Raw genomic sequence first — 13,361 nt, forward strand, 5'->3', positions numbered from 1 at the left:
GAGCTCTGGGGAAAAACGTGGGGGCTGGTGCTGGCCCCCCCCAGGGTGTGACACATAGTTGCTCCAGGGCCAGGTTTCCATGAGCCGGGATGGGGGGGGTGGATTTATTTGGTGGAAAAAAACCATTCTGCCCTGGGACCCGGCATGTTCCCAGCAGCGGCTCGGTGGGGTGGCATCATCGCTCAGCCGTTCCGTCTCCTCCTGCAGCTGGGGGTCCCTGCTCCTGCAGGACCAAACAGCCTTTGGGGTGGCCTTAGGGCATGTACATACATGCATGAGTGGCCCCATGAAGACAAGTATTTGGGCAGGTGGATGTGCATGTATAGGTGTATAGATGCTGAGCTTTCTGTTGCGTGCACTGCAATGGATACACATGCATAACAACACACATATGCAGGCAAATTTGTATGTGTTTGCATGTGCATGTGTGTACATCCATGATTTTTTTTTAAGACGGTCTGCAAATAAATGCTATAAAATATTATTTAAATATGTTTTTGAAGGAAGCTCCCTAGCAAAGGGGATGCACTGAGCCATTTCAAATACCGCAAACACCTTACCCAGCACTTTGCAGCACTCTGCCAGCCCCTGTGCCAGCCGATGGGGAGGTAGCAGCTGTATCGCACCGCTTCCCGCTCTGTGGCTTTCGCCTTCATGGCTTTGGCCCGAATAAAGCGCCAGAAATCACATGTGATGTGTTTCCATACGGCTCACGTCCCTCTCGCTACGTGTGCAGCTAAAGGCCAAGATTGCCAACCCAGTCCAGCTGCGTGCAGGGATTCTTACCCCCAGGGTGCCTTGGGAACTGAGAAAAAATTAATGATAATATTCATGCTCTACTGACACTGCTGGGGAGCTGAGGGCAGCACTGGGCTCTGCAGCCCTCCTGCCTCCCCGGGGCTGGGCTGCCCGTGCTGGGGGGCAGCTCTGACCCACTGCAGCTGCAACCTGGGCTCAGCCCACGGGGAGAAGCTAGGAATGAGAAACAGCTGGGAGAAATGCTGCTGGGGAATGACCTCTGCTGCTTGGGAAATGCATTTAAGCTCAGGTTCTTGGCCTGCCTCCTTATTTGACCTGTTTTGGCTGATCTGGGATGTTTTTGATGGACCTGCTCTGCTCTCCTTGCCCAGGGACTGGGACACGGTGCCCTGCTTGGTGAGGTCCCTGCTTGTCTTGCTGTTGCCCTCACCTCTTCTTCCCAGCCCACTGCTGCTGGCAGATGTGCTGGTCTGGTTTTTTTTATGGTGGTGAGGATTGAGCAGCAGTCTAAAAAGCTAGCAAATGCAGATTAAAAATGTAAAAATACTCCCTGGTAAAGTGAAATGGGGTTGATGCTTCTGCGTGGATAGCATCACCTGTCAGTGTTTAAATTGCATCCTTTGGTGGACTGTTTTCCAGGGCTGTGTTCCAGCACTCAAAGTCACATCAGCATGGCCAAGCATATAAACGCTGGGACATTCCCATTTGGAAATATAATCAGGAAGCAAGTGCAGGGAACATGAAGAAAAAAGCCATCCTACTATTCATAGCTACTTTAAAAATTATTTTGACTTTGGCAGGCAGTTTTTGTTGCCGCATTTTAGCTCATGTTTGTGACTGGTGGCCAGGGTGTGGATGCTCGGAGATGTTATCTCAGGGGATGGGTCCCAAAACGGGTGTAGGTCCACCAGCATGGAGGAAAAGGAAGACTTGCTTAATCGTGCCCTTGATTTTCCTGCTGACTTCATCTCAGCAGCTCATCTCCTGAGTCCCTGTGCGCATGGGGCCAAATAAGGACTCTGCAGAAGTGCAAATACAGCAGGAACTACACAGCCCAGAGGCTACAGGAATGGTTGTGGAGAGGAGCTCTGTGACTCCTATGCTTTTAAAAAGCCTTTGAGGCCCTTCTACTCCTCATAAACTGCCTGTCACAGGGACTAAGGGTTTAAACTTGTGACTCTATAGAAAGCAATTTGGATCAGGGATGAGAGATAGGGAAAGCGCTCCCAGCAAATCCTTCTTTGCTGGCATGCAGGCACAGGATACTTCTGCCACAGCCCTGCCAGTTGCAAACGCCTCATTCCTAGGGTTTGGGTTCCTACCGTACTAGGGTTTTTCATCTTCCCACCACAAGATAATGAACTACTTTAATTAAATCAGCAAGCTGAAGAAGGCTTTTGTACTTGGGTGGCTGGGTGACGTGGTATTGTTATGTATTGTAACGTTGACTTTTTTTTGATGTGTTGGCTCTGAGCCTGTGATGTGCCCCTACTTTGCTTGTTTGTCTCTTTTTCCAGACTGAAATTGGGTAGTTAAACACTGGCAGCTAGAGCCCCAGCTCTGGTGGAACTGGAAGAGATTCTGTCGCATTCAGCAGATTTCTGTGAATTAAAACGGGATCTTGACAGCCTTGAGAGTGATTTGAGATTGTTCTCTGAGTTTTCACGGTCTTTGTCCCTGTGGGGCTGTATCAAGGTCTCCTGTGGCAACACAAACTCTGTGAAACTGCATCCAGGGACCGTGGGATGTTGCCAGACCTTGCGGACGCGCTGCATGCTGTGGAAAGCAGGATGCTCAATGTGACGGTTAGGTACAAAGATGCGACTCCTGCATAGGCAGAGCTTTTGTGAAAGTTGGCATGCAGATGTGAGCAAGCAATGCAGGTGTACATAAAGATTTGGATATGCATGTAAAATGCGCAGGACTTCATCCATGCACCCCTTTAGGGTGTGCTTTTCTGCATTCGTGCCCTTGTGTTTGTATCCAGCCATGTCTCTTGTGTACATATGCGGATGCCTGTTTTGTGCACATACCAACATACAGTGGAAAGCCAGGCGTGATTTCAGCCCCGTTTCAAGTGTGATCTGTATCTTGCAGCTGGCACGGTTCGGTGGAGGCTGCTGGGGAGGTTGCATGGGCTCTGCACGCTGGTGTGCTCATCTTACATTACAGGGCAGCGGGGGAAACTGCGTGGCACGTCACAGCCTGGGTTCCTTTACGTATTTCCTGCACACGCAGGCTGGAGGACTGGGCTGCCTTGGGCAGCACTGTGTTTACACAGAGCTGCCTACAAGGAGGCTGGTGCCCGGGCAGCTGGCAGCTGCCTGCTTACCAGCGTGGGTGCAGTTAGGAACACGCTGGCTGTGGCATGAACGGACCTGGAGCTCCGCGGTTCCCTGGGTGAAACTTAGCAGTGTGGCTAGTTCCCTCATGTGGACGCATTTACCAAAAGGTGAGGAAAAGCTTAAAATAAAAAAAAACAACCCAAACCGCGCTTCCCCCCCCCCCAAAAAGAAACCCCCAACCAACCCAAAACCGCAACCCAGCACTGGTGTATTTAAACGTCTCTTTGCCTTCAGCTCCTGCACTGCTGCTAAGCATGTTTGTAAACAGGGTCTATGTGTGTGGGACTCTATGGGGAGAGCACTTCGCTCATGACCTCTCTGCTGTGTGCTTTTCAGTTGCCGCCCCCCCCCCCAAAAAAAAAACCCCCCAGCATCCCCCGCAAGTGGATAACATGCTCCCAGGACTGCTCCTTCCTGGGAGGGGACAGCATATACTTGCAGGCTTTGCTGGGAAGCAAATACTATCTGGGGATACTTGCTGGGAAGCAGCAACAAAGAGAGCAGCTGCTGCAAAAAGCTGCTCCCTGGCTCTGAAGGCGTTTTAAGCAGTGGCTGGGTTTCTGGCCGGCCGGGGGGGAACCTCTTCCTCACCTTCCCTGGGGTGGGTGGTGGCAGATGACGCCAGGCAGGGTTGCATGGCTTTGCACATCAGCTGGTGCCTGTGACACGCAGACGCGAAGCAGCTCCAGACCGAAAATCAGCGGGATGGGATAGAAACCGTGTAAACATTTCCTAGGTTAGAGCACTTGCGCTCTGCTGCTCAGCAGAGGAGGAGGAAGGTGTGCAGCCCCTGCCTTCCTCCTCCCCGGGCTTTGGACTTCCCGATGGGGTGCAAGGAATTTGGGCCCCACCATGCCCAGGGAATGCTGCGCTGCTTTTCCAGCCAGGAAAGTAATTTTTTTTAATTTTTTTTTTTATTATTATTATTTTGTTTTTATATGTGGCAAAAGCATAGAAGTTACTGCAAGTAAATGAAGTGTATCTAAATCAATGAAATAGGGTATTCATTTCCTGCTGGGCGGGGGAAGAAACCATCCATAAAACAGTCCTTGGCTTTCCTGAGCGTAAATTAATGTGAATTTATACTTCGGCTTTATACCTTAAGACTTCTCTGTCCTTCTTCTGATTTGCTTAGATAATTTATTTCCAGTTCAGCTTGTCACACAGTGACTGCTGAAAGCACTGGTAACTTGAACCAGCCTTTGCAGTCAGGAAAATGGGTATTGGAGTTCCAGCTTTTCTAGATACTAGATAGATATAGAGAGATCAGGTCCTACCTGATTAACCTCTTCATGTTGTGAAAAGCTTAGGAAAGGCTTCTGGTCAGGTAGGGTCTCCTAATTGCCTATGGAAGCAGGAGGGATTAAGGCTGTCTTTTTCTCTCTCGTTCCAGGTATCGGATCAGGGACTTACCAGGACCCTGTGTGTGGCTGCTATCCAAAACTGAAGGGGAATGCCCATCTCTGCCCGCCTGCTGCGTTCAGCACCTGAAAAAATTGCTACGGGCCAGCTTATTAGGTAACCTGTAATAAGTCTGAGGTAACACTTAACAGCAAGAACACCCTGGGTTCTCCCCTGTCCCCTCAACCGGACACTCCAGGGGATGCCTGCCTGGGCTGCAATTAGTGCTGAGACCAAGCACACGAACATGATGGGTGCGTGTATCTGGGTAAGTGCTAAAGTCATGCTTCTCGCCAGCCTTAGCTCTCGGCTGGCACTGGCATTGCTGTCCTAGTTGCCCCTCGCATAGATCTGCAGGACATCAAGTGTAAACGGTGAGGTTTCACAGTCTAATAAAACAAGATTTTCTGTTTATTAACTAGGTGAAGCCCACGAAGCCCTTAAAATAGCAACCTATCCTACGTAGCATGTTGCGTCAGCCAAACCCAGAGCATCCTCCACAACGAAGGCACTGAGCATTGCACCTCTCCTATCCTTTGGTGGGGTCCCTGGGTGCAGGTGAGGAACATCAGAGGTACGGAGCCCTCCCTCTGACCATCATGGAGCCCACAGCTCACAGCCATCAGGAGGCATCTACCCCTTCCAGCACAGAGGCGGCAGAAGACCTTGCCCTCAAGTTAAATGCTGCTGTGAGGGACAGTAATAGAAAAGATGTGCTGGAGCTGCTGGAGAAGGGGGCAGATGTGAATTCCAAAGCAGAAAGTGGCTGGACACCACTGCAGAGTGCCGTGCAAGCTGATGATGAGGACCTGGTCCGGCTTCTGCTGGACAAAGGTGCTTGCCCACATGCCAGGAAGGACAATGGTGGCACTGCGTTTACTGAGGCAGCGATAGCAGGAAACGTCAATATACTGGAGCTCCTCCTTGATCGTGGGTTAAAAATTAACGACCACGACGACAATGGCTTCACAGCTTTCATGGAGGCTGCATGGTATGGGAATGAGGAAGCCTTGAAGTTCCTGTATAGCAAAGGAGCAGATGTGAATTTGAGGAGGGCAGTTAGCGAGGAGAAATTGAAACTGCATAAAGGAGGTGCGACAGCACTGATGGATGCTTGTCGGGAGGGCCACTTCTCGGTTGTAAAAACTCTTGTCCAAGAGATGGGGGCTGACGTGAATATTTGTGACAACAAAGATAGGAATGCCTTGATCCATGCCCTCAAGGAGGGTTGTGCCAAGGAAAGATACGAGTCAGGTGTCTCCATAGGCCGTTTCCTGCTGGACTGCGGTGTTGATGTGAACAGCAAAGATGAATGTGGGAAAACTGCCCTCATCCTAGCTGTTGAAATGCGGAGCCCAGATCTGGTGAAAGCTTTATTGGAGAAGGGTGAAATAGATATTGATGATGCAGATGAGGAGGGCAACACAGCACTGATGGTGGCTGTAGCGAAAAATGATTACAATATAGCAGAGTTGTTGTGTGAAAAAGGAGCAAGGACTGATGTTGGGAACCTTATCGCTGTTGCTAATAGGAACCGTGCTCATAACATGGCACGTCTTCTTCGCCAGTATAACGCCAAGTTTATTCCAGAAACCCCCAAAGACTGGGAGCCAAAGAGCAAATGCTGGAGGGACCAGCTGAAAAATCTTCATAAAATATATCGCCCTATGATTGGTAAACTGAAGATATTTCAATACATCCAGCAGAGAATTCGGAACACTTCCCAGGGTGGCATCTACCTGGGGCTCTATGGTGGGACAGAAGTAGCAGTAAGAATAAGCCGCGGTACAGAGGGTGAGAAAGAGAAACAGTTCTTCGAACAATGTGGTCACTGTGAACATCTACTGAAGCTCTTCTGGGCTGAGAAGGCAAGAGGCTACATGTACTTGTGCTTCCCCCTCTGGGAGAAAAACCTTGAAGAACATCTGCAGGAACCAGAAGACCAAATGGATTACAAAGATGCTCTGAGGATGATCTTCCAAGCAGTGAGAGAACTGCACTCCCTCGGATTTGCTCACCAGGATCTGCATCCCAGCAACTTTTTCATAGGTTATCTTTTGCTTTCTCGATGTTTTCATTTTGCTTTCCTGTTGCCCATAGTTTAGAGAAGAAGATGCTTCATAGCTGTCTGTAAAAAACCAGATGTCTTTATGCAGAACAGGGTGTCTGTGGCATTAGCTCTTCTTTCTGAATAAGTATAGATATGTTCGCAGACAGCCACAGAGGAGTGAACAGAACAACTTTACGTCTCATTAGATCTGTCCTCCTTTCCAGGGCTTTGCAGATAGATCAACGCCCAGCAGATTTCTTCAGAGATTTGTTTTCTAAAGGAGGGGCCATCCAGAAGTCAGTGACAGACTGTATCAAGGTTTTCCACCATTATTTGTTAATAATTTCTCTTATTTCCTCAGATTTAGGTGGCAAAATTTACTTGGCGGACTTTGATAATAAAAGAAAGTTGATTGAAGGCAAAAAAGAACTTGTAAACTCAGATTTAGAGGTAACTTCCCTGCTAATCAATGTATGGTTTAAAATTTCAGGGTCTCTCTGATATTTTCTGTTGCTGTGAATCCTATGGGAAGCCTTTCTGCATCCTCAAATAGAAAACACCTTGATTTTTGGGAAACCCCATATAACAATAGATGCTGCATAAGAGTGATAGTGATTAGGATGCAAGGCTGTGGCTGGTGCTTAGGATGTCTATATATACCCTGTGAGCATGATTATGGTGCCCATCTCGTCTGTCTTTGTGCACAGAGCTTCAAAGTTTGTGTGTATTTGTATACTTCTGCACACCTATAGGTGCATGTATGCGGCCACGTACACAGTCTGCTCATTTAGGAATACTAGTCCTCTTTCATTTGGTAGAAAGTTTTACACATCTGGCACATGAGCAGTGATGTGTTTGTTTGCAGGCCCTCAGCAGGCTCGTGCTGTATGTTTTAACAAGGGGTAGGAAACCCCTTCACCAAGTCAGTCCTGAGGATTTGACTGATGATTCCCCAGATTACAAGGAGGCTCTGGATCTTGTAAGTAGCCTTGTCTCTCATGATGAACGAGGCTTGGAAGGTTTGAGCAAACATCCCTATTTCTGGAGCAAACAGACGTAAGTCCTGGGAGTATAAAGGAAAAGCTTTCGGTGCAGGATTTGTCTGTAGTGCTGGGAACAGTGATGTCCTGTTGCAGCTAACGAAGCTCCTCGTTCCACAGCAGGTTCAAGTTCCTGAAGGGTATATGGAATAAAATCAAAGTTCTCCGCAACGAAAAAGCTGTCTTTCAAGCTCCTAATACTACTGAAAGTTTTCCTTATCCATGGTGGACCAAAGAGGTAATCCTCTTCTCCTTGGATTGATACGAGGTTTGAGTTAGACATTTAGGCAGAAGCTTTGCCTGAGTGTTTCACAGGCCCTGTTTAAAAACATAACTGGAAAAAGTAGCCCCACACAAATACAGATAACTGGGGGAAACAATTACATCTAAGCCACGTAGTCGAAATACACCAGACTAAAGACATTGATGCTAAAGGGAGCTCTATTGACTGGGGTGGTAGTAGGGGATGGTCATTATAGAATTAGCTGGCAAACCTTCAAGGGTGTTTGTGGGTGACCCCTTAAGACAAGGACCTCTGGCCCTTGCTGCCAGCAGATTTCTGGCAAAAGTGTTTTGTTAGATTGGCTCAAAAGCAGTGAGACCAGGCCTGCTTTTGCAGATAGCATCCTGGAAAGACGTGCTGCATCGTTTGAGATCTGACAGTCTTGGTTCTGTACGGCAGCCCACGTGGTCCCTTCAACAGTGGCACAGTTGGATCAAGATTCCCGAGTCCCTCCTGCCCTCCAGATATGCATGAAAATCTCCTGTGCCATGTTCACAGTCCTAATATGAGTGCCATGCCTTGGCAAGGGAGGAGAGGAAACGCTTAGCAGAATCAGGGGGTCTGTAAGGTGCATGCCCTGCAGAGTGATCTCTTCTGCTCATGTTGGGAAATATGCTTTTAAGGGTCACAAGATTTCTCCATGCAAGATGATATCCCTGCAGAAAGGCAGTGGCTGTGGTGAGTGGAGGTAGATGTGCTGCTTTCGTAGTGTGTGAAAGGCAGAGAATAATCTATGTGCTTTTTTCCAGATTGACAAAATTGTTCTGAATATCATGGAAAAATCTGGGAAAACAAAACCATATAGCAACAGCATCACCGACTTACTGAGATTCATCAGAAACCTGGATGAACACGCAAATATCAGGTAGATGTTCACATCCTTGCCCCTGCTGCCACAGTTGCATTGCATGGAGCATCCGGATATCTGCAAGCGTCAGTGAGTTTGAGAGCAAAATATTCTTCAGATGCTTTTCCAGAAGGGTGAACACAACTGGGATGTGGGAGAAAGTTCACTAAAGCCCATTTGTTAGAGGGGCTGTGTCCTCAGGCAGCACAACAGTGTGTGAAAGATTGTGTGTCACAGCAGCAAGCAGTCTGGAGTCAGCCCTCAAAATCGCCTTCCTGAGGGTAAGAAAAGGAAGTTAGCTCACAGGATTAGACCTCTGACTTTGAAGCAAAATCTGACTCCCAGATCATCTCGCACAGATGAACATCCTCAACCAGAGCCTTCTACTCCAGAGGGATAGCAGCAGCTTTGAAGATTTGATGGCAGCTCCCTCTGCACCCTTGCCTTTGCAGAGCAGCCAGTGGGCTGGAGAGGTGTCTGCAACAGCTAAGGCAGGTCATGGCGCTACAGCAGAGGACACTGTGAACGTGTCCTTCTGGGCTGGTATTTTTGCTGCAGCTCTTGCCATAAATCCAGCAGGGTTTTTAGATCACTCTTAAATATTTGTGTCATCCTTTAAACCTTTGAAAAGCCTCCTTATCTACCTCGCTAGTATTTCCAAAGTGCTGATGTTTACTGTGCTGAAGTGCTTTGAGATAGGGATCCAGAAGCACTGGTCCTGTTAGGAGGTCTTGACTCCTAAAGAGCTGCCACAGTCTCCAACCCTCTATGGTCATGGGCACTTACATTTGAGGTTAGAGGTGATGTTAGCTCCCAGTGATGGTTTCATTGATGCTGGTGGCCAGCACTGGTCTTCAGTGAAGATGCAGGTGGGATTAGGCAGATGGAGGTGCTGGAGGAATAACGAAAAAATGGATTGAGGGGCTTAGGGAAGGTATAGAAAAGCTGCAGCTCAAGGATTTCTAGTAAACCTTCCTGTGTTATCAGAAAAGCCTCTGGAAAGGCTTTTTCTCTGCAAGGAAGGAACCACTTGAACCACTTGACTCCTTGGGCAAGCTTTAAAAATCCATTTTGTTTTTGTTCTCTTTCAGGATCAGCAACAGAATAGGAGACCATGCTGAGTATTTCTTGAAGCTTTTTCCAGCACTTACCATCTATGTCTACAACAGTTTACGCCAGAATCCCAAATACAGTCACTTTGCAGACATTCAGGACCCTTCTCTGTAGGACGTCATTGCCTCCTGTCTCATGTCTGATCCCACCATCACTGCCTCCTTTTATGCCCTATTTCTTCACCTGCAAGAGAGCTGAAGAAAGTGGGTAAGGAGATGGGAGAGAGCACATGCAGGGACAGAGCATGGAGGACTTAGACTAAGAAATGAAAGATGCTTCAGAAGTGTTTGGTGTAACAACCACAGGCTTTGGAGAGGAACCAAGCTGAGTGCCAGCCCGGTCCCCCTTGACTACCTCTGTCCCTCTGGGCTTATCTGCCTCTGTGAGGTGGAGATCAAGGCCCTGATCCTTATGGAGAGCAGGGAGATATGGGACAGTCCCCACATACCCAACGCATCTGGGAGGCAGGAGAAGAGCTCAGGCATTGCCAGACAACATGGGACTTTCTGATAAAGGAAAAGGAGTTTGAGCTCCTTGCTAGGGCCAATATTCCCTACAACTTGCACTGATGAGCGGCTCATCTACCCCTAGAAAGACATGGATTCTCTCTTTTCAGTCTTTTTGAAACACAGCAGCCAGAAAATGAGATGCCTGGGCAATGGTGTGGCTGCAGAGTTGCCCTTGGCCCATTATCCCTCTGATCTGGTAGAGGCACACGCAGGCCAGCCTGCTGGGACCTCAAGGACTTCTTTTGGGGGATGCAGGAGACGTTTCCACAAGGAATGGACATAAAGAGAACAATCCCACAAAACTCTGCTACTGTGAGTAGTCCAGGCTCACCTGAAAAAGCTCACTGACGTCAAAGGGACTGCAGGGACCGGTTCCTCCTGGAAAGGACAAGCTCTGCCGTGGCAGGCTGTGTCTGCGAGGCAGGGCTACGGACAAGCACTCCCTGCCTCCAAAACAGTGCTGCTGGTGCTGTATAGCTGTCCTCCTGCCAGACTGGGCTCCCTTGCACAGAGCTGGTACCCATACAGCCGCAGCATGCAGCCAGCTCAGAGCTTCGATACTGGAGGCAGGGTGGTACAAACCCATTTCTGAAATCTTACGGCATGCAATGTCTGTCTGCTTGTCCAAGGGCTTGCTTGTTTCTCGGCTGACACTGTTTTGCACAATGGTTTTATGTTGCTTATGGAAATATTTTTCAGCTGTTGAAAGGATTTTTAACTTAATTGCTATTCTTTCAATTAGCCTATGGAGAACTAAAATTGGAATAAACTTGCCTGGAAAACTGACTGTACACTCATTTATGACTGAGGTTCCCCCATCCCCTCTGCACAGAAAGAGATAGTCTGGAGCACTATAAAATAGACTGGGATTTTTGGCCTCCCTGTGGAGGTGCCTCTTGGTTGTTTAGGTAAGGTGGTGGATGGTTTTGTCACTGCTCAGATGAATTGCTTCTGGCCCATATGAGTATTTGGTGGGAAAAGATGTTAGGAAGTACTGAAGCCTTCCTGTCCTCAGAAGCAAGCTGTCTCTTGTGAAATAATGGGCTGAATGGTGGGGGTTTTTACATTGTTTTTGTGGAGTCAGGGTGAGGATTTTGTGGATGAGTTGAGGTGTGAAGATGAACATCAGTGCTTTCATGTGCGTGTTTGTGTACATGTAAAACTCTGGCAGTGGATGTGTTTGACCCATCTCCCCTACAATGGGTGGCTGCCAGAATGCATCATTGAGCCCTGCACATCTGTTTAGCTGTGTGTGCTTATTGATGTATGTACCTGCAAACTAACAGGCATTGCTGTGCGTGAGTTGGGTTGCAGACTGCCACGCATGTGCTCATGGCTCATGAGGTCCATGTGCCAGCCTGCATCAGTGGTCCTGGCTCAGAGCAAAGGCCCTTTTGATGGTCTTGGTAACCTTTTAAAATACATAAATGTAACAACAAGAAAGCTTGACTATGGAACTGTTGATGAGGTGCCATTAGAGAAAATGCAACCAGAAGAATGTTGACTCCTCTTGTGTCAATATTTTTATTTTTTCCTTTCTTCCCTGCTGTTTTTTTGTTGCTCACTGTGTCTTTCTCATGCCCAGAAAGCAGGAGGACTCCCAGAGATGCATGTCCAGGTCTCAGCAGCGTGGGGAGCAGGGGTGCTATGGGGGGCACGGAGGCCCCATGCTGCAGCAGCATGTTTCTGCTTTTGCATAAGGACAGGTGAGGCCATGGGCTGGGCTCCTTCAGCCTCTTGTAAAATGCCACATTTCTGGCTTGCTTTGACCTTTGTGTCTTCTTGCATCACTCTGCTGTTTTGCTAAAGGGCTGTGACTTGGCAGCCTTAAAAGGCTGTGGAAAGGCCTTCCTGAAAGCAGAGAGCACTCAAGGCTCTCCAGAGCAGAGCAATGATTAAACCCATGGAGGCTGGGCTTGTCTCTCCGGGTCAATCGGGCCCCTGGGAAGAATTTCCAGGGAAGGCTCACGTGGTCTGCAGGGCCATGTCCTGCTTTCCGAGAAGCCAGAGGTGCTGGCAGGCTGGTGTCAGAGGAGAAACTTGAGCCATGCACGGCATCTGCAAAGCTTATTGCTCACAGAACGTCAGGCCACGGGAAGGGGGGGGGGGGGGATGCAGGGCTGGGACCAATGCTGGGGAAAATACCAAGCTGCCTCTCCCCCTCGCAGGGTTGGGGAGGATGGGCGAGCGTTGAGCGAGAGGCCAGGCAGGGTGGAGAACCGGTGGCAAGGACAGCTGGACAGTATTGCAGCTGGCTGGTATGGCAGTGCCTGATGTCGCAGCCTGGGGAAAAAGGTGTCCTGGGGAGCCAGGGGCAGAGCCAGCTGCCAGAGTTAGTGCTGCTTGATGTGCTGATGGCTCCCAGCATCCGTGCCCATCTGGGAGGTGCTGCTTGCCTTTGCCTTGTACAGGCAGGCTTGCAGACCATGCATACTGCCCAAGGGCATGCTGATTTGGTCCTACATGCTTCACTCCCCTGCTGTCATGCCTGTACGTTGTGTATTTGCTGTGCCTCTGCCTTTTTCCTCTGTTCCTGCTGGGTGACCCCAGGGGCAGCTGGCTCAACCCAATGTGATGGGATCAGGTGCTCCCCATCCTGTCACTTGCGTACTGAGGACATCGTTGTGTGCACAGGGATGGCCCTAGGTCAATGTGTCTCATTTGCTGCACTAGGAAAAAAAAAAAAACCAAACCAAAGTCCACAGAAACAGTGGCACTCTTAGCTGTGGTTTTGCTGTGTTGAGCTTCAGGCACGTTTGTGAAGCCTTCTAGGGACCAGGGTCGGCTGGGATCAGGCTGCAGAGCCTGAAGTGTTAGTGAAAAGCACACAGAAACGCAGGTAGGTTTGGGGGCTGAAAGCTTTTGGGGCAAAATCAAGTTACAGCACAAGGGAAATTTTGAGGAGCTGGTCACAGTTCGGGTTGTAGGAGTGGCATCAGCTTCCTAAGTCCTTCATTTATAGAAATATTCTTGGACTTTGGGTTTGTTTGGTTTTTTGATCCTCCAGAAGCAAA

At 48.9% G+C, this 13,361-nt stretch overlaps 1 protein-coding gene across 5 annotated transcripts; it reads left to right on the top strand.

The window, feature by feature from the left end:
• Window positions 1-2,958: 2,958 nt before the first annotated feature.
• Window positions 2,959-11,133, top strand: RNASEL (ribonuclease L). Of its 5 annotated transcripts, XM_052801706.1 has the most exons (9): window positions 2,974-3,211; window positions 3,841-3,995; window positions 4,498-4,622; window positions 4,928-6,554; window positions 6,917-7,005; window positions 7,421-7,611; window positions 7,716-7,833; window positions 8,628-8,743; window positions 9,817-11,133. In XM_052801706.1, the coding sequence occupies exons 4-9, from the start codon at window positions 5,105-5,107 to the stop codon at window positions 9,950-9,952; spliced, it is 2,100 nt and encodes a 699-aa protein (XP_052657666.1). In that variant the 5' UTR covers window positions 2,974-3,211; window positions 3,841-3,995; window positions 4,498-4,622; window positions 4,928-5,104; the 3' UTR covers window positions 9,953-11,133. The 5 variants fall into 5 exon arrangements, with proteins under 5 accessions (XP_052657663.1, XP_052657665.1, XP_052657664.1 ...); XM_052801703.1 differs by lacking the exon at window positions 3,841-3,995 and having other exon boundaries at window positions 2,959-3,211; window positions 4,498-4,773; XM_052801705.1 differs by lacking the exon at window positions 3,841-3,995 and having other exon boundaries at window positions 2,959-3,211; window positions 4,498-4,643.
• Window positions 11,134-13,361: the final 2,228 nt, after the last annotated feature.

The sequence above is a fragment of the Harpia harpyja genome, chromosome 11, assembly GCF_026419915.1.
Source record: "Harpia harpyja isolate bHarHar1 chromosome 11, bHarHar1 primary haplotype, whole genome shotgun sequence".
Classification (NCBI taxonomy): Eukaryota; Metazoa; Chordata; class Aves; order Accipitriformes; family Accipitridae; genus Harpia; species Harpia harpyja.

Coding starts and splice junctions, on each gene's coding strand:
- RNASEL (XM_052801703.1), top strand. CDS start 5,105: ATGGAGCCCACAGCTCACAGCCATCAGGAGGCATCTACCCCTTCCAGC. Junction 7,612..7,715: donor TATTTCTGGAGCAAACAGAC/GTAAGTCCTGGG, acceptor CTCGTTCCACAG/CAGGTTCAAGTTCCTGAAGG. Junction 7,834..8,627: donor ATCCATGGTGGACCAAAGAG/GTAATCCTCTTC, acceptor GCTTTTTTCCAG/ATTGACAAAATTGTTCTGAA.